General features: G+C 44.1%; 1 protein-coding gene across 3 annotated transcripts in view; it reads right to left on the bottom strand.

The window, feature by feature from the left end:
* LOC133483474 (ubiquitin-protein ligase E3A) overlaps positions 1-23,637 on the bottom strand; it is a 41,877-nt gene that overhangs the window by 961 nt on the left and 17,279 nt on the right. For all 3 annotated transcript variants that reach the window (XM_061784786.1, XM_061784795.1, XM_061784802.1), the window contains 5 exons: positions 17,812-18,017; positions 17,570-17,734; positions 17,343-17,498; positions 12,862-12,935; positions 6,162-6,305 (listed from right to left, as the gene is read on the bottom strand). In XM_061784786.1, coding sequence (XP_061640770.1) covers positions 6,162-6,305; positions 12,862-12,935; positions 17,343-17,498; positions 17,570-17,734; positions 17,812-18,017 — 745 coding nt within the window. The remainder of the gene's footprint in view (positions 1-6,161; positions 6,306-12,861; positions 12,936-17,342; positions 17,499-17,569; positions 17,735-17,811; positions 18,018-23,637) is intronic.

Below are 23,637 nucleotides of genomic sequence, written 5' to 3'. Positions count from 1 at the left end.
AAAAGTTGATTTAATAATGTCTGTTCCAAAACCTTTGCTCACTTGAAAAGTGGGTGGGTTCAAACAAAAGGTGCTCTGTCCTGAGTTGTTTAACACATGTAGATATAAATACCATGAAATAAAAGCTGGAATTCTGAACTTTTATCTCACATTCATCTTTTGATCTGAAACCCAAATGTCTTCAGTATACAACAAAAGCAAAGGAATTGACCATGCCGGTCCCATAGATTTGGAGGGGACTGTATGGGAGTCCACACACACCTGCCACAATTTCAATTTTTAAGTGCCCAAAAACCAACAACAAATGCATTGGGCCCTACAGAAACATTATTTGCTTTATTCACTTAAATGACTGAATGAAGAAGCTGTTTACTGACCAGACTTATTGATAGTGTTGTAGCGAGTACGCCCTGACGGAACAAGGTGCTAACAGCAACTCCCACAACTCAAACTCTGCACCCTTCCCTGCTGCCCCGCTGAGCCAGACGGTCATAGGAAGCCTGGTTTGTCACCCGGACCTTAAACTAATTAACACCTCCCATAGAAATCTGGGTTTCCATTCATCAAAGACCCTTTGTTGTGCAGAACTGAGAGGCCAACCAAAAGGTTGGGAGAACCAAATGGGCGCTGCTGGATAGAATGGACAGGATGGAATGGACTGCTTGTATAAAACCGGAGATTTTGGATCCAATACAATACAATCCGATACTCGTTTTCTTGCGTACATCGGACCGATTTCTGATCTCAATGATTGGATCGGGACACCCCTAGTCAAGAGACTTATCGAATTTCATTAAATATTTAGAGTCAATTTTGAGTGTAGGCCGAAATCAAAAGTTGCCGATCAAAATCACATCCCCTCTGGATTTGGGACACATTTTTCCGTAAATTCGTATTTAAGGCAAATTCTGGTTGCCGCTGTTGTACAGAAGCTTTGCTGCATAGCTTTGCTTGGCATCAGCTGACCCAAACTTGCATACTGTGATAAAAAGCCACAAAAACTAGTTTTTTAAGCCAATATTAAATGGAAGTGAATGAAACTTCTGTCACTTAAGGTAATGCGCATGCGCCAGAATTACGTCGCGATGACGTTTCGCAAACGTTCCCATAACAATATTTTCCTCTATAAACACCTACAAATATGCCTGCTATTTTGCTCTTTATAGCTGGCTAATCTCCCCTATAACGCTGTCCCACCCAAGTGTACTGTACCACTCAATCATTTATTTTGGTGTTTTGCGACATCATGTGATAGTTTAGCGATTAGTATGGTGTTCCTGTCTGTCTCCGCCCACCAATCGTGATTGGTGATGACGATACTTGTCTAAAAGTGTAGGTTATTCGCTGTCATGGAGAAGGTAATTAATGACATACAACGAACGCATGGCCCATGTTCGCCTCTGCATCGTATTTAGCTGCGTTAGCTGTTGCTCGTAGGTAGCTGGGGCGGCTGCCTCAAAAAAACATGCAACAAGCATTTCACCCCGATCAGCGGAAAGCAGCAAGGTTGGACGACAAAAGGGATGCTCAGTTTGGGCTGGTAGCCAATATCATGATGACGAAAAAGCCACGCGGTTCCAATAAACCATCATGACAAGCAAATTTTAACTATTACTTTTATAATTTTATAATTTTGAGGAGCTATCTTTTGCATGTTAATCACACAGGGACCAGAAGCAGGGGTTTTATTAAACACAAATATAACAATATGATAGAGGGTTTAAAGTAGGGCTGCCGCTATCGAATATTTTAGTATTTGATAAGCCTACTGAAAATTCTATCGAACCAAGAATTTGCATAAACAAAATTTTTTTCTTGGTTAAAGAGCAATTATGAATACAAAAGAGAAAATAAGACCCTTCACTTAAATGACCAAGGTTTCTTTATTATATAATCAGTTTTATTTCTTAAATTGACCATGTTCATAAAAGGCATTAAAAAAGGAATTAACATCCTTTGTACAACTTGACAAGCAGCTACCATTTTAGCATACAACATAACAGTAAATTCCTGGGTGGGCTTTTATGAGCTCAGACCAGGAATAAGACAAATACAAAACATCTAGTAGTATAAAGAGTAAGTGTTCAGTTTGTTCAAAGTAAAATGAAGAAACCACCAACACACTTCAATGTTTGGGTACACGATCCATTTTACTCATTCCTTTCTGAACACCTTTGTCATGTTTTTCACCTACATGACTCCAAATGTAACCACTTACTGATCAAATGGTAGTATACTGGCCATATGTCACAGTGACTGCACTGAGCAAATTCACAAGCACCTTGTATGAAGTAACGTGATGTTTGTCAGTCCCCTTCAAAAGTATTGTAACGGCAAGGTCAATTCCTTTGTTTTTGTTGTATACTGAAGACATTTGGGTTTCAGATCAAAAGATGAATATTCGACAAAAGTTCAGAATTCCAGCTTTTATTTCATGGTATTTACATCGAGGTGTGTTAAACAACTCAGGACAGCACCTTTTGTTTGAAGGCACCCACTTTTAAGTGAGCAAAAGTATTGGAACAGACATTATTAAAGTGAACAACATTTAATATTTGGGGGTATAACCCTGACTCGCAATAACTGCATCAAGGCTGCGACCCATTGACTTCACCAGACTGTTGTGGCTCCAACTACCGGAGAAAAAATTCCTTGTGTTTTTGACATACTTGGCAAATAAAGATGATTCTGATGATTTGGAGAAAGGTTGATATATTGTGTGTCCAGCAGAGCAGGTGGAAAGGCAGTAAGGCTACAAGTTTAGGGGCAGGTGTCAAATCATTTTACTATGGTGTAGATGGGAAGAGAAATGGAGTACGGGTGACTTTAAACCAAGAGTTAGCTAAGAATGTCTTAGGAGGTGAAAAGAGTATCAGATCGAGTAATGTGGCTGAAACTTGAAATCGAGGGTGTTTTGTATAATGTAATTAGTGGCTATGCTCCACAGGTAGGATGTGACCTAGAGGTGAAAGGGAAATTCTGGAAGGAGCTGGATGAAGTAGTTCTGAGCATCCCAGACAGAGAGAGAGTCGTGATTGATGCAGATTTTAATGGACATGTTGGTGAAGGAGACAGGGATGATGAAGAAGTGATGGGTGGGTTCGGCATCCAGGTAAGGAACCTCGAGGGACAGATGGTGGTAGACTTTGCAAAAAGGATGGAAATGACTGTAGTGAACACGGTCTTCCAGAAGAGGCAGGAACATAGAGTGACCTACAAGTGTGGAGCATGCAGGTGAATTACATCTTGTGCAGACGATGTAATCTGAAGGAGGTTACTGACTGTAAGGTAGTGGTAGGGGAGAGTATGGCTAGATGGCATCGGATGGTAGTGTGTAAAATGATTCTGGTGGTGGGGAGGAAGATTAAGAATACAAAGGCAGAGCAGAGAACCATGTGGTGGAAGCTGAGAAAGGAAAAGTGTTGCATGGCTTTTCGGGTAGAGGTGAGACAGGCTCTTGCTGGACAGCAGGAGTTTCCACAAGACTGGACCACTACAGCCAAGGTGAGCAGAGAAACAGGAGAGTACTTGGTGTATATTCTGGTAGGAAAATAGAGAAGGAGACTTGGTGCTGGAACCTCAAAGTACAGGAAATCATACAAGGAAAGAGGTTAGCTAATAAGAAGTGGGACACTGAGAGGAGAGGAGAAAGGAATACATGGAGATGCGACGTAGAGCAAAGGTAGAGGTGACAAAGGCCAAAAGAGGCATATGATGACATGTATGCCAGGTTGGACACTGAAGAAGGAGAAAAAGATCTATACAGGTTGGCCAGACAGAGGGATAGAAATGGGAAGGATGTGCAGCAGATTAGGATGATTAATGCTAGGGATGGAAACGTGTTGACTGATGCCAGCAGCGTGCTGGATCGATGGAAAGATTACTTTGAGGAGTTGATGACTGAGGAAAATCAGAGAGAGAAAAGATGTTAAAAGTCAGAAAGGCACCAAAGAGGATGAAAATGGAAAGGCAGTTGGTCCTGATGACATACCTGTGGAGGTATGGAAGCATCTAGAAGAGGTGGCTGTAGAGTTTTTGACCAGCTTGTTCAACAGAATTCTAGCAGGTGAGAAGATACCTGAGGAATGGAGGAAAAGTGTGCTGGTGCCCATTTTTAAGAACAAAGGTGATGTGCAGAGCTGTGGGAACTATAGAGGGATAAAGTTGATGAGCCACACAATGAAGTTATGGGAAAGAGTAGTGGAGGCTAGACTCAGGATAGAAGTGAGTATTTGCGAGCAACAGTATGGTTTCAAGCCAAGAAAGAATACCAGAGATGCATTATTTGCCCTGAGGGTATTGATGGAGAATACAGAAAAGGTCAGAAGGAGCTACATTGTGTCTTTGTAGAGCTAGAGAAAGCCTATGACAGAGTACCCAGAGAGGAACTGTGGTACTGCATGCGGAAGTCTGGAGTGGCAGAGAAGTGTTAGAATTTTACAGGACATGTATGAGGGCAGCAGAAGAGTGGGGAGATGTGCTGTAGGTGTGACAGAGGAGTTTAAGGTGGATGTGGGACTGCATCAGGGATCAGCCCTAAGCCCCTTCCTGTTTGCAGTGGTGATGAATAGGCTGACAGATGAGGTTAGTCTAGAGTCCCCGTGGACCATGATGTTTGCAGATGACATTATGATCGGCAGTGAAAGTAGGGAGCAGGTGGAGGAACAGTTAGAGAGGTGGAGGCATGCACTGGAAAGCAGAGGAATGCATATTAGCCGAAGTAAGACATTATATGTGCATGAATGAAAAGGGTGGAGGGGGAAGAGAGAGGACACATGGAGAAGAGATAGCGAGAATGGAGGACTTTAAATACTTGGTCAACAGTCCAGAGCAATGGTGAGTGTGGTCAGGAAGTGAAGAAACGAGTCCAAGCAGGTTGCAACGGGTGGAGGAAGGTGTCAGGTGTGTTATGTGACAGAAGAGTCTCTGGTAGGATGAAGGGCAAAGTTTATGAAACAGTAGTGAGGCAAGCCATGATGTACAGATTAGAAACAGTGGCACTAAAGAGACAACAGGAAGCAGAGCTGGAGGTGACGGAAATTAAGATGTTGAGGTTCTCTTTAGGAGTGACTAGGTTGGATAAAATGAGCTCATCAGAGGGACGGCCAAGGTTAGATGTTTTGGAGACAAAGTTAGAGAGAGAAGACTTCGATGGTTTGGAAACGTCCAGAGGAGAGGGAGTGAGTACATTGGTAGAAGGATGATGAGGATGGAGCTGCCAGGCAAGTGGGCCAGAGGAAGACCAAAGAGAAGGTTGATAGATATAGTGAGGGAAGAAATGAGGGCAGTTGGTGTTAGAGAGGAGGATGCAGGAGATATGCTTACATGGAAAAGGATGACATGCTGCGGCGGTCCCTGACGAGACAAGCCGAAAGGAAAAGAAGAAGACATGTCACGGGTGCTCGCCTTGCATTTCAGTCTGAAATGTCTTTTGCTCTCATAGTTTTCTTGAATGTTTTGCTCTCATAGTTTTCTTATCAATTCAGCTTCCTGCGCCATAGCAACCGGGCTTCGCTTCACTTTTCAGTGACGATGTTATGTTTTTGTTAGGATTCACATGCGCTTGTGTGGCAGGACACACCCTCCTCCAACATTACTGGCTCCAGGGCACGCGCCACTGCAATTTGACTGGCTGCTGCGAAGCTTTTTGGGACAGTCTCTGCGATTCAATCAGCTATATGCGGAATGTCACGTGGCCAACGCGGAAAAACAATCTGTGAATCGCAGTATTGCTTTTCAATGTGTTTTATAAGGCGCAAAATGCAAATTTTGACTCGCAAATTGCGATGCGAGACCGCTTAATTCGAGCCTTGTTGCAGTACCTTTTTTTCCACTTCACTCGAGTGGCAGCATATATGACGCTTACTCGTACCTCAAATTTTCTCTCGCAACACAAAAACATAAGTTAGGGCTCTCGTTGATCACCGTACCACTGTACCTGCATGAAACCTGGCTGTTTTGGTCAGGATTAATTACAGAAAGTAAATTCCTGGTTTATTCCCATGAATTCACATGGAAAGTTTCCAACTTCGACGCTTCCCGGAATTTTGTAACCCTATTACTATAATAATAGTACAAATAGTGTACTAGTACATGGACGTTAATCTGATATAGAATAAATGCTCAAACCATTTTCACTGCAGTGGGACTATGGGACTCACCGATCTGTGTCTGGCCCGTTCTTGGCGATAATCATCTTCAGTTTGCCGAGCCCGCCCACGGGTGCTCTGTCAGTGCCTGTGGTGAACTGAAGGAACAGGCGCTTCTGTTCCTCGCCAAAAGAGTGCAATGTCTCCCAGAACTCCCTAAACACCCGGCCAGCACCAAAAAAAGAATAAAACAAAGTAAAAAATGTCAGTCAGTAGAGGGTGACGGAAGCGGGGTACCGTAATTTCTCATGTATAATGCGCATTGTTTAGGCAATAGTTGTAATAGGCACATTACACAGACATATGGTAAAAGAAAATTCCTTCACAGGGAAATGAGGTATATGAATAGATGTGTTTTAGAAAAGCCATCAATTAGTTTTCAATATTTTGATTAATAGGTTTACATGATATTTAGGTTCACATTTAAACTGTTTTAATTAGTGGTGGCCGGATCGATCCAAATATATAATACCGATACCAAGTAAGTATAGATATCAGCTCACTACTAGCATGGAAATATCGATACAGTAGTTTCAGTTTCGCTCTAGTATGCACTGCTTCGGTTTCATCAAACAGGCAAAACGAGACTGGCTGTTTTTGTCTCAGTGCGGAGAGGGCACACTTTGCTCCTCCTTCCTTTTAAAAAGTATAAATGATGTTAAGACCTTGATGTTGTACATTAACCCCATTAAAATGTTGATTGAATTAATATATTTCCTGGAATTGTTTAAAGAAAAAATCCAGACATGACAATGAACAGGGAAACATTTTGTTACTGTTCTTTTGTTTCTAATTTTTATATATATATATATATATATATATATATATATATATATATATATATATATATATATATATATATATATATATATATATATGTGTGTGTGTGTGTGTGTATAATAAGTGTTTGATACATCCAATAAACTTTGTCCTAACTCTGTCCTTGACTTTCAACATTTAATAATTAAAAAATAATTTGTATTTATTTATTTATTTTTTTAAATCACAAAAATACACCCTGCGGAGGAAACTCATTTCGGCCGCTTGTATCCGGGATCTTGTTCTTTCGGTCACGACCCACAGCTCATGACCATAGGTGAGGGTAGGAACGAAGATCGACCGGTAAATTGAGAGCTTCGCCTTTCGGCTTAGCTCCTTCTTGACCACAACGGACCGATACAAAGTCCGCATCACTGTAGACGCTTCACCGATCCACCTGTCGATCTCCCGTTCCATTCTTCCCTCACTCATGAACAAGACCCCAAGATACTTGAACTCCTCCACTTGGGGCAGGATCTCATCCCCGACCTGGAGAGGGCATGCCACCCTTTGCCGACTGAGGACCATGGTCTCAGATTTGGAGGTGCTGATTCTCATCCCAGCCGCTTCACAATCGGCTGCGAACTGCTCCAGTGAGAGTTGGAGCTCACGGCTTGATGAAGCCAACAGAACCACATCAGCAAAAAGCAGAGATGCAATACTAAGGCCACCAAACCGGACCCCCTCTACGCCGCGGCTGCACCTAGAAATTCTGTCCATAAAAGTTATGAACAGAATCGGCGACAAAGGGCAGCCTTGGCGGATATGCGGACCAAACTCTGACTCCGGTCGTACAGGGACCGAACAGCCCGTATCAGGGGGTTCGGTACCCCATACTCCCGAAGCACCCTCCACAGGACTCCCCGAGGGACACGGTCGAACGCCTTCTCCAAGTCCACAAAACACATGTAGACTGGTCGGGCGAACTCCCATGCACCCTCGAGGACCCCCTGCCGAGGGTGTAGAGCTGATCCACTGTTCCACGGCGAGGACGAAAACCACACTGCTCCTCCTGAATCTGAGATTCGACTTCCGACGGACCCTCGTCTCCAGCACCCCTGAATAGACCTTACCAGGGAGGCTGAGCAGTGTGATCCCCCTGTAGTTGGAACACACCCTCCGGTCCCCCTTCTTAAAAAGGGCCACGTGAGCATTGAAGTCCCCCAACAGAACAATGGAGTCCCCAGCGGGGTCACTCTCCAGCACCCCATCCAAGGACTCCAAAAAGGGTGGGTACTCTGAACTGCTGTTTGGTGCATAGGCACAAACAACAGTCAGGACCCGTCCCCCCACCCGAAGGCGGAGGGAGGCTACCCTCTCGTCCACCGGGGTGAACCCCAACGTACAGGCGCCGAGCCGGGGGGGCAATAAGTATACCCACACCTGCTCGGCGCCTCTCACCGTGGGCAACTCCAGAGTGGAAGAGAGTCCAACCCCTCTCAAGACGACTGGTACCAGAGCCCAAGCTGTGTGTGAACGCGAGTCCGACTAAATCTAGTCGGAACTTCTCGACCTCACACACCAGCTCGGGCTCCTTCCCTGCCAGAGAGGTGACATTCCACGTCCCTAGAGCCAGCTTCTGAAGCCGGGGATCGGACCGCCAAGGTCCCCGCCTTCGGCCACCGCCCAGCTCACACTGCACCCTTAGAGATGGGGTGAGAAGGTCGGTCATCCGGGAGGATCTCAGAGTAGAGCCGCTGCTTCTCCGCATTGAGAGGAGCCAGATGAGGTGGCTGGGGCATCTGATTCGGATGCCTCCCGGACACCTCCCTGGTGAGGTGTTCCGGGAACGTCCCACCGGGAGGAGACCCCGGGGACGACCCAGGACACGCTGGAGAGACTACGTCCTTCGGCTGGCCTGGGAACGCCTCGGGATCCCCCCGGAAGAGCTGGATGAAGTGGCTGGGGAGAGGGAAGTCTGGGCATCCCTGCTAAAGCTACTGCCCCCACGACCCGACCCGGATAAGCGGTAGAAAATGGATGGATGGAAATCACAAAAATACTTAAACAGATTATTGACAATTATTGAAAAATATCGGTATCAGCAATACTGGCCCAGTACTGACTTGATATCGGATTGATACCAAAATATGCAGTATTGCAGTTATAATTCAACTACTCCTTTATTGTGCATAAGTATTGAGGCTGTGATGCACCCTAGTGTATAGTTTTGACACTCCAGTATTTTTATTAACACTAAGGTTTACTAGTTCTTCAGAAACAAATGTATTACTGTAGCACACCCTAGTCTTTAGTTTTACCACTGTGGGTTTATGAAGATATTTTCCATCTCCCATGTGACCATTGGCACGTTAGCAGGCTTGCACAATGTACTGAAAGCTCGAGAGGTCATGTGCCCAGATAACACGTTCACTCTTGGTGCAAGATAATAAAAAATAGTGGACACAAAAAAAGCTGCAGAGAGGGAATATACACATATACACTCGATTAACATTCACATTATTACAAACATTTTTGGGATTAGGGGACTACCTGACTTAAAACCAGCATTTTAACAATTATTCAATGGCGCTTGGCACGCTGGGAAATCCTCTGACAGCTCGCCACCACGATGACATAAAAACATGGCGGCTTACTATCAGACGATTTCCCAGCGTGCCTAGCGCCGTTGTATAGTTGTTAAAAAGCTGTTTTAAGTCAATTAGCTCCCATCCATCCATCCATTTTCTGAGCCACTTCTTCTCATAAGGGTCACGGGCGTGCTGGAGCCTATCCCAGCTATCATCGGGCCGGAGGCGGGGTACACCCTGAACTGGTTGCCAGCCAATCGCAGGGCACACACAAACAAACAACCATTCACACTCACATTCACACCTACGGCCAATTTAGAGTTGTCAATTAACCTACCATGCATCTTTTTGGGATGTGGGAGGAAACCGGAGTACCCGGAAAAAACCCACAGAGGCACGGGGAGAACATGCAAACTCGACACAGGCGGGGCCGGGATTTGAACCCCGGGCCTCAGAACTGTGAGGCAGACGCTCTAACCAGTTCCACCGTGCCGCCCAATTAGCTCCCTAATGCCATAAATAGTTGTAATAATATGAATGGTAAAAGAGCTTAATCAAGTTCATCCACTCTCTGCAGCTTTTGTTGTGTCTTAACTATTTTTCTTAATATCTTCCCCTGTCAGAAGGAGTTTCAACTCCCACCTTCGATGGAACTTTACTCATGTACCGAGGGAGGCGGGGGACATCGAGTACGAGTGGACCATGTTCCGCGCTTCCATTGCTAAGGCGGCCGACCGGAGCTGTGGCTGTAAGGTGGTCAGTGTGTGTCGTGACGGCAATCCACGAACCCGTTGGTGGGATGCCGTGAAGCTGAAGAAGGAGTCCTAACGGGCCTTTTTGGCCTGTGGGACTCCTGAGGCAGCTGATGGGTGGCCAAGCGGAATGCAGCTTTGGTGGTCGGAGAGGCCATGGAGAAAGACTTCCGGACTGCTTCGAGGAAATTCTGGTCCACCATCCGGCGTTTAAGGAGGGGGAAGCAGTGCAACACTGTGTATAGTGGGGATGGGGCGCTGCTGACCTCGACTCGGGACGTTGTGAGCCGGTGGGGAGAATACTTCGAAGACCTCCTCAATTGCACGGACACGCCTTCCCATGAGGAAACAGAGTCTGGGTTCTCTAAGGCAGGCTCTCCTATCTCTGGGGTTGAGGTCACCGAGGTGGTTAAAAAGCTCCTCGGTGGCAAGGCCCCGGGGGTGGATGAAATTCGCCCAGAGTTCCTAACGGCTCTGGATGTTGTGGGGCTGTTCTGGTTGACACGCCTCTGCAACATTGCGTGGACATCGGGGAAAGTGCTTCTGGATTGGCAGACTGGGGTGGTGTCCCCCATTTTAAAAAGGGGGCCCAGAGGGTGTGTTCCAACTACAGGGGGAAATCACACTCCTCAGCCTCCCTGGTAAGGTCTATTCAGGGGTGCTGGAGAGGAGGGTCCATCGGTAAGTCGAATCTCAGATTCAAGTGTGGTTTCCGTCCTGGCCATGGAACAGTGGACCAGCTCTACACCCTCAGCAAGGTCCTCGAGGGTGCATGGGAGTTTGCCCAACCAGTCTACATGTGTTTTGTGGACTTGGAGAAGGCGTTCGACCGTGTCCCTCGGCGAGTCCTGTGGGGGGTGCTTCGGGAGTATGGGGTACCGAACAGCCCGTATCAGGTCCTTGTACGACCGGAGTCAGAGTTTGGTCCGCATATCCGGCAGTAAGTCGGACTCGTTTCCGGTGAGGGTTGGACTCCGCCAAGGCTCCCCTTTATCACGATTCTGTTCATAACTTTTATGGACAGGATTTCAAGGCGCAGCCGAGGCGTAGAGGGGGTCTGGTTTGGTGGCCTCAGTATTGCATCTATGCTTTTTGCAGATGATGTGGATCTGTTGGCTTCATCAAGCCGTGATCTCCAACTCTCATCGGAGCAGTTCAGAGCCGAGTGTGAAGCGGCTGGGATGAGAATCAGCACCTCCAAATCTGAGACCTTGGTCCTCAGTCGGAAAAGAGTGGCGGGCCCTCTCCAGGTCAGGGATGAGATCCTCCCCCAAGTGGAGGAGTTCAAGTATCTTGGGATCCTGTTCACAAATGAGGGAAGAATGGAACGGGATATCGACAGGCAGATCAGTGCATCGACTTTGTATCGGTCCATTGAGCTAAGCCAAAAGGCAAAGCTCTCGATTTACCGGTCGATCTACGTTCCTACCCTCACCTATGGTCACGAGCTGTGGGTCGTGACCGAAAGAACAAGATCCCGGATACAAGCGGCCGAAATGAGTTTCCTCCGCAGCGTGTCCAGGCTCTCCCTTAGAGATAGGGTGAGAAGCTCGGTCGTCCGGGAGGATCTCAGAGTATAACCGCTGCTCCTCCACATCGAGAGGAGCCAGATGAGGTGGCTGGGGCATCTGATTCGGATGCCACACGGACGCCTCCTTGGTGAGGTGTTCCGGGCACGTCCCACCGGGAGGAGACCCCGGGGACGACCCAGGACACGCTGGAGAGACTACGTCTTTCGGCTGGCCTGGGAACGCCTCGGGATCCCCCCGGAAGAGCTGGATGAAGTGGCTGGGGTGAGGGAAGTCTGGGCGTCCCTGCTAAAACTACTGCCCCCACGACCCGACCTCGGATAAGCGGAACACAATGGATGGATTGATGGATAGAAAGTCATGGGTGCGAATTATACATAGGAAGAAGGGTTTTCCTGATTTTTTTTTTAAAGTCAATTTTGGGGGTACTCAAGAGCATATTATGCACGCGAAATTACAGTACGTGCATCTAGATAATCGAGCCCAATGTAAGCATTTTTTGTCTTTTCTGATTCAGGTTAGTATGGGCCCGATTCTCAGGGGATGTCCCTAAAATATGGATGTCCAAACTACTAAGGCCTGCACTTTTATATTGGCTTGCTGCATATTCTGATAATGAAATGAAACAAGGCCCGCATGAAAAGACAGCCCATTTTTTAGTTTAATACAAAATGAAAATGTAAAGCATAGCTGAATTACAAAATATCACACTATTTTAAACTGTTCATCAAATTTTATTCCTTCTTCCTTTTCAATTTTGTATTTTTGATCATTGCCTAAAATCGATGTATGAAAAATCTGGCATTTTTAAAAAACATTTTTTTTGAATAAAAAAAAAAAAAAAAAAAAAAAAAGGAAAAAAGAAAATAATCGGTCACTTTTCAATTTTTGACTTTTGCAATTGTTGGAGGGGATATCATAATGTGTGTGGTGTCCTCTGTTAGTTATCTCGACCCACAATAACAATAAGCACACATTTGCCCATTTTTCCGCGTGTGTGGGGTTTCTTACATTTTTAAAATCGTTTAAGATGTGAAAAATGATGGGTGTGGAACCCGCATTAGCTGGTGATTTAGCTTACTTGATGATTCGACAATCTCTGTTGTAGCCACCATCATATTCTGTTGTGTCTTCTAGTGCCAGGAAATCCAGGTTCTGGACGATGAACAAAAAAGAAACTTGAAACTACAGACCGGTTCATTAATATACACTGACCGGCCACCTCAATAGGTACACCTGCACTAATTCTCTCTAAGGCGCAACTGTTTTTCCTAATATACACCTCTTTAGCAGCTAAATAGTGAAACCAAAACATTACAAACACCTCTGGTTTGATGCTGTGAAACGATAGAAAAGGAAAGTACAACCACAAATATAAACATATTGATTATAAATGCAGTTGCAGCTCATCCCACCAGAAATTCAATTGTTTCTGAAACTACATTTTCCATGACCATCTGGTTTTTTTTTGTCGCAAGAAAAATACATTTTTCTGCAATATATTCTACAAAACACAATGGTAAAAGACTCATTAGTATCAGCTATTAGACCGTTAGACATATTCACCACACTGCGTGTAATAAGTTCCTGGATTTGTGAAATTTAATTGTAGCAGACAGCAAATTAATGTTTTTAAATAATAGCTTCCTCCGCGAGTCACTTATTTATGCTATTTAAAGGAGGTCCTCCGTTTACGATGGAGTTACATTCCAAAACTATCTATCACTATCCTACGCCAGTGCAGTAAAAGTCATAATTACAATCAACATGTATGAAAAATAATTTGAAAAAGCACTCAAATGAAAAATAGTATGTCGCTCCCTTCTTGTGTAAAGACTTTTGTGTCATAACAACATATTAATTTGCCGCTCCGCAAAATAATTCATCCTCCACCATTTGTAACCTCAAAATTTAGTACTAGTAGTATTTACTTTATACATATTGTACAATGAAAATCTGCACAATTGAATAGTTTATGCACAGGTGTCAAAGTTAAGGCCACGAGACGAGCTCCGGACTGCCACATTTTCTGTGACCCAGACATAAAGACAATCAGGCTGTTTTTGTCCCGATTGTGCCCCTTCCCGACGTTGTATGTTTTACATAGATTATCCGTAGGTGTGAGGTGTGTTAAGTGTGGATGTGTTCTGATTATAGGGTCCAAAACGAGTCGGGGATAACAATCTAAAATATTGAACGTGTTCAATATTTACGACCAAAAATCTTTGTGTCTGGGGAAAGCCAACATCTCCCCGAGTCATGACGCCTTGAATTGTGACCTGGAACAGAATGAAGACAATCAAGAAGTGCCCTAAGTCAGCAATAACAAAACAACCATAGACCATGTCTTACCCGGTCTTTTTTTTTTTTGTAAAAAAGTGAGTTCCCAGGCAGCAACAAGTATCTTCCAAAGCAAGACTTTTTTTGGCGACAGGCATTCCAGTCCCTTCGGAAACACTCGGTAAACATCAGCGCATATGCTGAAATGTCTGCTCCTCTTTGTTTTTGTGAAATCACGTGATCATGTGTGATTTCTCCCTCGGAGTATCTTTACTTTATCTTTATCTAGTATCTTTATGTGTGGTGCACAGTGGTGAAACGATCAAAGCAGCCCAGACACAATAAGACCAAAACTGTTAAAGACCGCATGCCATCAGTGTATTTTGTTCTACTGTTTTATGCATAACATAGGTCAAAATGAGTCTGTGACATGGTTTAAGTTTGACAGCTGTGAGGTTTGTCAATTGAATGCAATAGGCAATAAACAGCATCAGGCTTGCAAAACGGGTGGATTTGAATTCTCCGTCATTGCGATGAAGTTTCATCAAGCACTATTCAAGTACCTGCCCACTTCGTGGTTGGTGCCGTACCTACAACTCAGCTGAACAAAGAGCCCCCACATCGATACCTAGTTGCCACTCCGCGAAACACATGTAACAGCATGAACCAGCCCGGGGCGGGAAAAAGGTTGGAGACCACAGGTTTATAAAGTATACATATGGTGTTTTAGAACAACACTTAACTATCGTCATAATTCATAATGTAACTGTGGATGAAATAGAGAAGTTTGCGCTCATTCTCCCCAAAATGTGGGGGACGGATGAACGTTGCGCGCCGGTTATGTTCAAGTGAATATATATTCACCCACGACCCCTTTCAGCTCATGTTCTTATTAGTGGGACAACAAATCAAGGTTTCGTTCATTCTGTTTTACACAGTGAAGGTCTTGATTGATAGTTTTGATAGTAAGACCCCACACTGAAGGATCCAAACACAACGTTGCTATAATCGCTTGACCGCCACAAGAAGCCACGATATTGCCAAGGACCAATCAGAGAAATACTGTTTTCCGTATGTAAATTAAGAACAGCAGCGATCCAATCAGAGAAAAGTTTATTTACATGTTGATTAATCTGGCCATTTTAAATGCCAGGCCGAAAAGATTGACAGGAATAGCTGGAAAAAAGGTCTTCTGAGAATTTCAACTTTATGTGTGGGGTATGTCATAAAAATAAATAATAAATTAAAAAATATTTTGTGTACCAGGCCTAAAGCAAATTAAATGAGTCTACTTCATGTTTCTTGCTCAGTGGATTTATTATTATTATTTTGGCAGAAATTTGACTTTTTTTCACTTTTTTAAAGCTATTACAAACTCCTATTACATAACTGTAATAATATGATGAGGTGGTTATACATTAACATGATATCACAATCATAACTATGATGTGGTCTGTAATGAAAATGACTGATACCCCTGGGATAAAGGCTCCTCTAGCCACCAAATTCAGACACACATGCAACACATTTGCTTCAGCTAAAATTTTTGTTTTACGCCATCATTAGCGCAAACTATAATAAACACCAACTATCATGGGGAATAGGGACTGAGCCCTGCCATGAATAGCTGAAAAAAAAAATATATATATAGAAAAAATAATTTGCCCTCGCAAATGTTTACCTTTGCCTATATGAATAGTTTAGACTGCAAATATGCCCAAAACAAAAATTCCAAAACAATTTAAAATTCATTTTACACCATTACCCTTAAAAATAAAAAGCTTACAGATGACTGGATTTTTTTTTAATTTTTTTTTAAAATTAATTAATTTATTTTTTTAAATGCACCGAAGTGCACCTGTATGCTTGGAGAAGACTCCGTAACTTCCACTATCAACCCAGGCTAAATTTTAGGTCCTCCCTGCCATACAAAAGTTGTTTGTATGGCAGTTATTTATTTGAAATGTATCACTTCATGTTTCCTTGACACCAATTCCTATTTAAACAAACAGACCATTCCAGCATATTTTACTGCAAACAATCTTCAACCCTTGAGTCAAATCAAGACACAGTACAATAATTAGTACAAAGTATGTGACGTCCATCCTCCTTCGAGTTTGACAGGAAAGGGTGCTAGGGGTTGCAACGACTTTTTTCTAGTCAACTCTAATGTGACAATAGGCGAGGCAAAGTCGATCAAGCGATGCGATGAAGTCATTGATATTTTTTCAGCAAAGTACAGAGATCCCCAACCTTTTTTGTACCACAGACCGATTTCACGTAAAACATATTTTGATATACCGGCATAGAAACAAATAAAACTGTGAATATATTGGTTGTAATTAGTGGGAGCCCTACACATTTCTCTACAACAAGCCGGTCGTGCTTCCATAGCATTGAGTGTTGTAAGATAGGACATCGCAGCCAGACTCCAAAATATTAAGCATTTCTCTGTTTCACTGTTTTTATTTTACTTGTTTTTTTTTTTTTTTATTGTATTTGAGGATAGGCTTGTATAATTTTGCAAATGACCATGCTCCCAGCCTCATTTTTGATAAAATATTTTCCTTGTAGCACAGTAAACCTGTAGGCAGTGACATAAAGCGACAAGTGTCATGATGTTGGTGGCGTGTTTTGCAAATGTTAAAAAGTTCTTGTTAGCACACAGTTGGTGTCTGCACATTATTGGACATAACATTTTGGCATTTTTGAGTTTCACTTCATTCCCCTCTTTCCTCATCACCAGGTCCACTCGCGAGGCTAACCTCTATTCTCATCCATCACCAGTTTAATTTCAACCTCTCTGACTCGCGCAGACGTATGAAGACTGTCGCCTTGTTGGCCGGACATTAGACTGCTTCACAGAGTGTTATATTCAGGTGAGAGTGGACGAGCTCGTCAAACGTTATTTCTAAATTAGTTAATTGGAAGACGAGATAAACGTGATTAGTCGGCTTCAAGCGTTAAGCATGGACTTGTTGACTTATCGGTTTAACCCCCGACAGTGAACCGATTTTGAACTCTTTTCTAAAATAAACCCGTCACGACCAGATGTACAGGAGAATTTGGGGGAGCTTGATCGCACAAAGACATGCTCAGGAATCAAGTTCAAAGTATCCCACTGGTAGAATAAACCAAAATATTGTCTAACAGCCAGAGAGCCAAAACTTTCTAAAGGCAGAATTTGTGATAGTGCTTATTAATTAGACCTCATTAGATGGTGCAGGTGTATCTAATCAAGTGGCCGTTGAGCTTAATTATGTACTCTATATGTGATCTCACCCTGCTCCCACATATAAGTAGTTCAATTTCTTCAGGCCTGAAAAGGTACTTGAGTGGCGACTCGTTGGTGACCATGTGAAAACCTCTCCTGAATGCTTTGAACTGCTTCTCCACACTTTTGTTCAGCATGTATTCTGCATACTGAGCCACAAACTCCTGCACACATTAAACAAAGAAAAGAATTGTCTTTCCAGTTCCAGTGTTACAAGATTATGGGCGTGGCTCACCTTTCGGTTTTCATTCGTCACCGGAATTTTATCCCCGTTTTCCCTTAAATCATACATAAGTGGGTTCCCAAACAGGTCTGTCTGAGAAATCTGGAACGTGATCATCATGTCCTCTTCCACACTGCCTGTATACTCCAGAAGTTCCTTCAGGCTCTGGTGCAGAATCTGCTCAACCCAAGTCAGAAAAAGGCTGATCGTAAATCACATCAGTCAACTTTAATTACTGAAAATTGGACACTTACAGGGTTGGCATCAGCAAGGTCCCTGAAGGTTCCTTTCTTGCCCATCAGCTTCCTGTAGACCACCATTGGAAAGTGAACATCCAGGATGCAGTTGTTGTAGATGGCAAGGCCAAGAACTATGCCAATCAGCGTGTACTGGCCCTCGTTTTCAAATGATGAAGGGTTGAACCAAAAGAGTTTGGTGAGTTCATCGTATGTGAACATGCCTGCCAGAGGAAAACAACACTTGTGTTAATACCCAAGCCTTGTTTCCACTGAGCTGCGCACTTCTCTTCAGTTTCATGCACGTTTTGTGAAGAGAAAAAACAATGAAACTAATACTCTTTTTCTACACTGCAAAAACTAAAATCTAAGACTAAATATCTCAAATCAAGCCAAATATGCTAGTTCTTTGTCTTCCAATGTCTTTTTTCCCTAATCAGGCAGTTTTTGTGTAAGAGCATTTCACTTCAAACCTTTTCTCCCTTAGAAATTCCAATAAAGGTGTTATAACTTGTTATTGAGATGTTATTACTGGTTATGAGTAAGTTAAGCTTAAAATAATACCATAATTCTACAGGTGTAGGTAAGGCCTGGTCCAAACACAAATATTTTTTACACTAAAAATACTACTGCTTGAAAATAGCACATATTACAAATAAAAACTGTTATGGGACAACTGAAGTTATTTCTTTTTACTTGACATGTCATGCTCCAGGCGTCTTTGTGATGGTGATGGGGCTCGAAACACTTGGTATGTGCCAGACAGCCCACCGTCGCCGCCTGAGCAGAGTTCATCCATTTTTATTATTATTTGAAGTCATCCGTGATTACCCTAAAGGAGGGGTTTCAAACCCATGGCCTGGGGCCAACTGAGGCCCGCACGAAGATATTTTGCAGCGCCCTACTTGACATCAAAGTTTAGTATTACTGCGGCTGGCACGTTTTTTGTCAGGTTGTTGCCTTGGGTGGTTTATGCTTTTGTTTTGAAAAGGGTTGAGGCTCAGGACAGCTTTTGGCCGTGTTTGTCGACAAGTTAGCCAAAATGAATGAGCAACATTAGTCACTTTCTTGAAATGTAATTTTGAAGTGTCACCAAGTGAAAGGAAAATATATCCATTCACAAGTCCGTCTTGTCTTTCTCAAAACCAGTCATTACGAAAAATGTTGGCGAGGAGCACAGCCAATTTCAGGAAAAGTGGGAGACGAAATAATTTTTGAGGAGCACAGGGGCCTTCTTCTTTTCCTTTCGACTTGTCCCTTTAGGGGTCGCCACAGCGCGTCATCCTTTTCCATGTAAGCCTAACTCCTGCATTCTCCTCTCGAACACCAACTGCCCTCATGTCTTCCCTCACAACATCCATCAACCTTCTCTTTGGTCTTCCTCTAGCTCTCTTGCCAGGCAGCTCCATCCTCATCATCCTTCTACCAATATACTATTTCTCCTCTGGACGTGTCCAAACCATCGAAGTCTGATCTCTCTAACTTTGCCTCCAAAACATCGAACCTTGGCTGTCCCTCTGATGAGCTCATTTCTAAGTTTATCCAACCTGGTCACTCCGAGAGCGAACCTCAACATCTTAATTTCCGCCACCTCCAGCTCTGCTTCCTGTTGTCTCTTCAGTGCCACTGTCTCTAATCCGTACATCATGGCTGGCCTCACCACTGTTTTATAAACTTTGCCCTTCATCCTAGCAGAGACTCTGTCACATAACAGACCTGACACCTTCCTCCACCCGTTCCAACCTGCTTGGACCCGTTTCTTCACTTCCTAACCACACTCACCATTGCTCTGGACGGTTGACCCCAAGTATTTAAAGTCCTCCACCCTTGCTCTCTCTTCTCCCTGTAGCCTCACTCTTTCCCCACCACCCCTCTCATTCATGCACATATATTCTGTCTGACTTCGGCTAATCTTCATTCCTCTGCTTTCAAGTGCATGCCTCCATCTTTCCAACTGTTCCACCACCTGCTCCCTGCTTTCACTGCAGATCACAATGTCATCTGCAAACATCATGATCCACGGGGATTCCAGTCTAACCTCATCTGTCAGCCTATCCATCACCACTGCAAACAGGAAGGGGCTCGGGGCTGAGCCCTGATGTAGTCCCACCTCCACCTTAAATTCGTCTGTCACACCTACAGTACACCTCACCGCTGTTCTGCTGCCCTCGTACATGTCCTGTATTATTCTAACATACTTCTCTGCCACACCAGACTTCCGCATGCAGTACCACAGTTCCTCTCTGGGTACTCTGTCATAGGCTTTCTCTAGCTCTACAAAGAAACTAAATTCTTGCTAATAAGGTTGTTTTTCTTCTTCCAAAGAAATTAGAAACAGCGATTCTTGGATATTTTTAAACCAATGGGACCGTACTTTTTGTAGATAGTCAGTCATTGCTATATTCCAAAATGTTTTGAAACCCCCTCACCATTACGTGAGTGTGGCCTGCTAAATAGCACAAGCATGCTATTAGCAAATAGACCAGCAACAAGATGCCCCCCTTTTCCACTGAAGACTATCACAAACTGCTACAGAAAATGGTAGTCCTGGAAACGAAAATTCACAGTGTTTGTGGAGGTAAATGGACAGTCGAGGAATGAAACCACTCTACTGATGTATCAAAATGGTGAGCAGGAGCAGACTAACAGACAGCGAGTTAGCTACATAAACGGTAATGGATCATGTAGCAGTTCTCCCTGGAATTTACTGGGACAGCAGCCAAAAGGGAGGACAGACCACTGACAGATTACTGGGAATCCGGCTGGCCTGTGTTGAGTGCTTCTTCAACCCCTAGAGTGGCCGTGGACGGTCGCTACAGTGAAGGGTAAAAAAAGACGAAGCAAGTCAATGCAAAACATCAGACTAACAAACAGATGAGCCACTTTTACAAGACCCTGGCAAAGAAGGCTCATCCCCTACCACCACTGAAAGGAATGAAATTAATCATGCAAGAAAAAAAAAATGGCACCTCAAACGTTAATAGTTTATGGTGGTTGATGGAGATGACAAAGAAGAAACGTTTTGGTAGAGAGAACACCAAAGTAGTGTGTTTTATTAACGATATGGTGTTTGAGATCACGAATAAGCCCCCAACTCTGAAATATATCATTATACACACAGGGGCCCTGGATGTTGTCAATCAGCTATCAGAGGTGCTGAAACTAGATTTCATTAATACCCCAACAAAAGTGAAATGCTTGGATGCTGAAGTTTTCATAAGTGGACTTCTCCCAATGGTACGATCTGGAGAGGAACATTACAGCAAGCTTAGGCAGCTAAATAAATGGCTTAAGAAAACTGTGTATGGTTGCATCGGTGAGCTTCATTGACAATTTCTGCATTTTTGGGATCGCAGACATCTTTACAAGGCAGACTCTGTCTAAATAAACAAAGGGTTAAGTTTCTGACTGCCAACATGTTTTGTGTACGTCATTCAGCAGCACAAAAGAAAAGCATTGCCGTTGTTAACGTGGTTGAAGGGCAAAAGCCGCAGAAGGAGTCTTCAGCTGTACCTAAACAATCGGAGAAACAAGACATAAGATGATACGACGAGCAGAAGGACTCACCACATCACCCAAACAATCGGAGGCACAAATGACGAATGAGATGAGGCAGCACTTGTAATCTACCACACGCTTCCCCGCTCCATTGGAGCAAAGTTGAACGCAAAAACTCTCATCTTGTCTAAATGCCCTGTTAGATGTCACAGACAGGATGAAGGCCATTGTAAATGGTGGAATCCAACGCACACCACCCCAGTATCTTGCTCCCATCCCCGTTTGCCTGAAAAAAAAACATTCACGAAGATGCCAACATCCACTCAAAAAGAATCTTAACTCCAAATCTGACTGATATGTGTGGGGTCATGGAGGCCAGAATAAGTCAGACCCCTGTGGAGATCAAGCATTTTTTAAATCCCTGTAATTACAACCCCAATTCCAATGAAGTTGGGATGTTGTGTTAAACAAATAAAAACAGAATACATTGATTTGCAAATCATGTTCAACCTATATTTAATTGAATACACTACAAAGACAAGATATTTAATGTTCAAACTGATGAACTTTATTGTTTTTAGCAAATAATCATTAACTTGGAATTTTATGGCTGCAACACATTCCAAAAAAGCTGGGACTGGGTCATGTTTACCACTGTGTTACATCACCTTTTCTTTTAACAACATTCAATAAACGTTTGGGAACTGAGGACACTAATTGTTGAAGATTAGTAGGTGGAATTCTTTCCCATTCTTGCTTGATGTACAGCTTCAGCGGGGTCTCCGTTGTTGTATTTTACACTTCATAATGCACCCCACTTTTTCAATGGGGGACAGGTCTGGACTGCAGGCAAGCCAGTCTAGTACCCGCACTCTTTTACTAAGAAGCCACACTGTTGTAACACGTGCAGAATATGGTTTGGCATTGTCTTGATGAAATAATATGTTTCTCCAAAACCTGTATGTACCTTTCCGCATTAATGGTGGCTTCACAGACGTGTAAGCTGCACATGCCATTGGCACTAACCCAGCTCCATACCATCACAGATGCTGGCTTTTAAACTTTGCGTCCATAACAGTCTGGATGGTTATTTTCCTTTTTGGCCCGGAGGACATGACGCCCACAATTTCCAAAAACAATTTGAAATGTGAACTCATCGGACCACAGAACACTTTTTTACTTTTCATCAGTCCATCTTAGATGAGCTCGGGCCCAGAGAAGCCGGCGGAATTTCTGGGTGTTGTTGATAAATGGCTTTTGCTTTGGATAGTAGAGTTTCAAGTTGCACTTATGGATGTAGCGCCGAACTGTATTTACTGACATTGGTTTTCTGAAGTGTTCCTGAGCCGATGTGGTGATATCCTTTACACATTGATGTCGGTTTTTGATGCAGTGCCGCCTGAGGGATCGAAGGTCACGGGAATTCAATGTTGGTTTTCGGCCTTGCCGCTTACACATTCAGTGATTTCTCCAGATTCTCTGAACCTTTTGATGATATTATGGACCGTAGATGATGAAATCCCTAAATTCCTTGCAATTGTATGTTGAGGAACATTGTCCTTAAACTGTTTGACTATTTTCTCACACACTTGTTCACAAAGAGGTGAAACTTGCCCCATCTTTGCTTGTGAATGATTGAGAAATTCAGGGAAGCTCCTTTTATACCCAATCATGGCACCCACCTGTACTCAATTAGCCTGTTCACCTGTGGGATGCCCCTCCTTGAGCCGTCACCTTATCGTGGTGGACGGGTTTGTGTGTCCCAATGATCCTAGGAGCTAAGTTGTCTGGGGGTTTATGCCCCTGGCAGGGTCACCCATGACAAACAGGTCCTAGGTGAGGGACCAGACAAAGCACGGCTCAAATACCTCTTATGATGGCGACAAACGTTGGACTTGGTTTTCCTTTGCACGGACGCGGGTCACCGGGCCCCCCTCTGGAGGCAGGCCTGGAGGTGGGGATCGAAGGCGAGCACCTCGTGGCCGAAAGGGTAATGTGGGTCCCCCTTCCCATGGGCTCACCACCTGTGGAAGGGGCCATAGGGGTCGGGTGCAGTGCGAGTTGGGCGGTGGCCGAAGGCAGGGACCTTGGCGATCTGATCCCCGGCTACAGAAGCTGGTTCTAGGGACGTGGAATGTCACCTCTCTGGCAGGGAAGGAGCCCGAGCTGGTGTGTGAGATCGAGAAGTTCCGACTAGATATAGTCGGACTCGCCTCCACACACAGTTTGGTCTCTGGTACCAGTCCACTCGAGAGGGATTGGAGTCTCTTCCACTCTGGAGTTGCCCAGGGTGAGAGGCGCCGAGCAGGTGTGGGTATACTCATTGCCCCCCGGCTTGGCGCCTGT

Source organism: Phyllopteryx taeniolatus, chromosome 1 (assembly GCF_024500385.1).
Source record: "Phyllopteryx taeniolatus isolate TA_2022b chromosome 1, UOR_Ptae_1.2, whole genome shotgun sequence".
NCBI lineage: Eukaryota > Metazoa > Chordata > Actinopteri > Syngnathiformes > Syngnathidae > Phyllopteryx > Phyllopteryx taeniolatus.
This window is presented reverse-complemented; position numbering and strand designations above follow the sequence as displayed.